This window comes from Leuciscus leuciscus (assembly GCF_965113295.1).
Source record: "Leuciscus leuciscus genome assembly, chromosome: 3".
In the NCBI taxonomy this organism is placed as follows: Eukaryota; Metazoa; Chordata; class Actinopteri; order Cypriniformes; family Leuciscidae; genus Leuciscus; species Leuciscus leuciscus.
In genome coordinates, this window is record NC_138727.1 from 67,770,677 (window position 1) to 67,772,997 (window position 2,321).

General features: G+C 47.4%; 1 protein-coding gene across 1 annotated transcript in view; it reads right to left on the minus strand.

Annotated features, from left to right (window-relative positions):
* LOC309495186 (uncharacterized protein) overlaps positions 1–1,367 on the minus strand; it is a 42,445-nt gene extending 41,078 nt beyond the window's left edge. Inside the window, exon 1 of the mRNA XM_082164801.1 lies at positions 945–1,367. Coding sequence (XP_082020927.1) covers positions 945–1,228 — 284 coding nt within the window. The 5' untranslated portion in view covers positions 1,229–1,367. The remainder of the gene's footprint in view (positions 1–944) is intronic.
* Between the last annotated feature and the right edge of the window lie 954 nt (positions 1,368–2,321).

The following is a 2,321-nucleotide window of genomic DNA, read 5'->3' on the forward strand; positions in this document are numbered from 1 at the left end:
CATCCCCGTTTGTGATGTAGGTTATGTTTCCCTGGGAGAGGGAGGGAAACAGAGCCTTCTTGTTCAAGAGCAGCACAATCGTGGTCTAGGCCAATTAGGATAATCAGTTTCATCAAAAAAAAAAAAAAAAAAAAAAAACTCACCTCCTTGCTGACCTCCACAAATTTTTCAAAGAATTTCTCAAGCTGATTCTCATCCGGGGATTTTAGGATGCTGTTCAACACCTCCTTCACCACGGTCACATTTTCAAGAGCACCGGTGGACGGATCCAACAGCAGCTCGGCTTTCTGATCAGGTGACAGGGTTTGCAGAGCTGCCATCTAAGGTGAACAAAACACCAAGGAAATAGCAGGAATGATTGTCAGCGCTCTGCTTTCTGCCCAACACTAAGCACTAGTACCGGTGCCAATCAAAAGGCTCTCTTAAAGCTGTGTGACAACAGAAAACATAAGAGAAGGTAGGTATTTTACCCCGCTGACGTTCAACTCCTTAAGGTCCGAGTAATTGGCCACTGTGGTGAATGGGCCCAGGTTGGCCTTAAGCCAATCAGCATCGCTGGAAATGTTCTGTCTGCAACCTGTTTTTAAAGATAGGGGTGGAGGATGATCAGTCTGCATCCCTGCACTGTTATGAAGTTGACGCACACAACTACGGTGAGCTGTCAGCTGAAAATAAAAACCCCACTGCAACGCACTCCATTCTGGCAATAGAGGGATGCCGCAAAAGCATGCTCTGGGAAGGCCTACCTGGAATGCTAAATTGGGTGGCAAAATTCTTCAGGTGCTCCACCAGAACTTTGGTTATCTCCTGCGTCCTGATGAGTGTCATTTTGGGGAACACAGATCCCAGTCCTTCAACGCTGCAACAGAAAGCCACAGAGGGTCATTATGTGGATGTATTGGTACAGATCTACAAACTTCCTGTCTCCAAATTGAGGCACTCACATCACATGGTAGTTGGTGCAGCTGATGTTAGCTGTGACTGTAACCAGCATTTCTGCGGTGAAACTGGGGAGGATAGGGATGAGCTTCACAGTGAACCACATAACCCAGACAGAGGCCTCAAATTCCTGGATCTTCGATCTGATGATTATGAAGGTTCGGTTCATCATCACGTCTCTCACAGCAGGGATGATATGGGGAATCTGCAAAAACACAAAACCAGGATTGTGAACGCCACTGTAAGAGAGCACCGTACTTTGGGCTATTCTCCACGGCATCAATGCCATCTCTGTCAGACACTTTGACTTATTGACTTGCCTCAGGAGCTGTGCTCAGCACCGTCAGAAACTCCTCTACGTTCTCGAAACCGTCGCCTTCCTCCAGTCGGTCGAACACAGCGCTGATCTGATTGGTGTTGTTCAGTACACCAGAGGTCAGTGTGAGTTCAGCTACTTGGGTAGGGGTCAGCAGTCCCAATGATTCAAACTAAAGCACATCATGGACACAGATGAAGCAGTTTATAAAAAAAAAAAAAAAAAAAAAAACTTTTTTTTTTTTTGTAAATAATGACAGTTCACACGAGCGACTGGAGCAAGCCAAAAAAGTTACTCACACTGGAGAAATTTTCATTCAGGGACTTCAGTTCCTCCAAGCTAGCGTAGCTGGAGAAATTGCCAATGTTCTTCTCAAGCCAGTCAGCACTGCTCGTAGTTTTGGAAAGACAGGCAGGATCTGGATTGAACACAGAGTAATGGGGGAATTCATCAGAGAACCACTGACTTGTGAGCAAGCTGAAATAACTGTGACAAGCTGAGACGTTGACGGACGCTTAGGGAACTACAGCGCGAGAGATGACAACTCAAGGCAGTGATAGCACTAAAAAGTACCTTTTAGGTCGTCTCTCGACAAGAAGCGTTGGACGAACTGAGTGAAGACGGCCTGTTTCTGTTCCTCCGCCATGAGGGATGCCTGACGACCGAGAGCTTGCACCCTGAATCAGGAAAGATCAGCGGACGTTACGGATTGCCAGACTTCACTCCGCTAAACACCACTTGAGGATTTCCACAGCACTGAGCATACTTACACAACTTGGTAGGTGTCGCAACTGAAGTTCTTGGAGCTAAGGCAGGACAGAAAGTCCCGAGAGACTGCTGACAAAAATGGCCTCAGCCTGTCCTGGAACCAGGCGGCAACGAAGCTGGCATCCGTCAGCTGTGCAGCGCTGAAGTTGTTGACTTTCACCTCTCCAATGGCATCGAGAACATGGGACTGAGGCTGACCGTTTGTTAGGGTCTGTAAAAATAATGGGGCATGTCAGTTCAGCGCTCTGAGGCAGCACTCCATTTTCTGTCCCAGAAAAAGCAGGGGTGTCGCCTACCT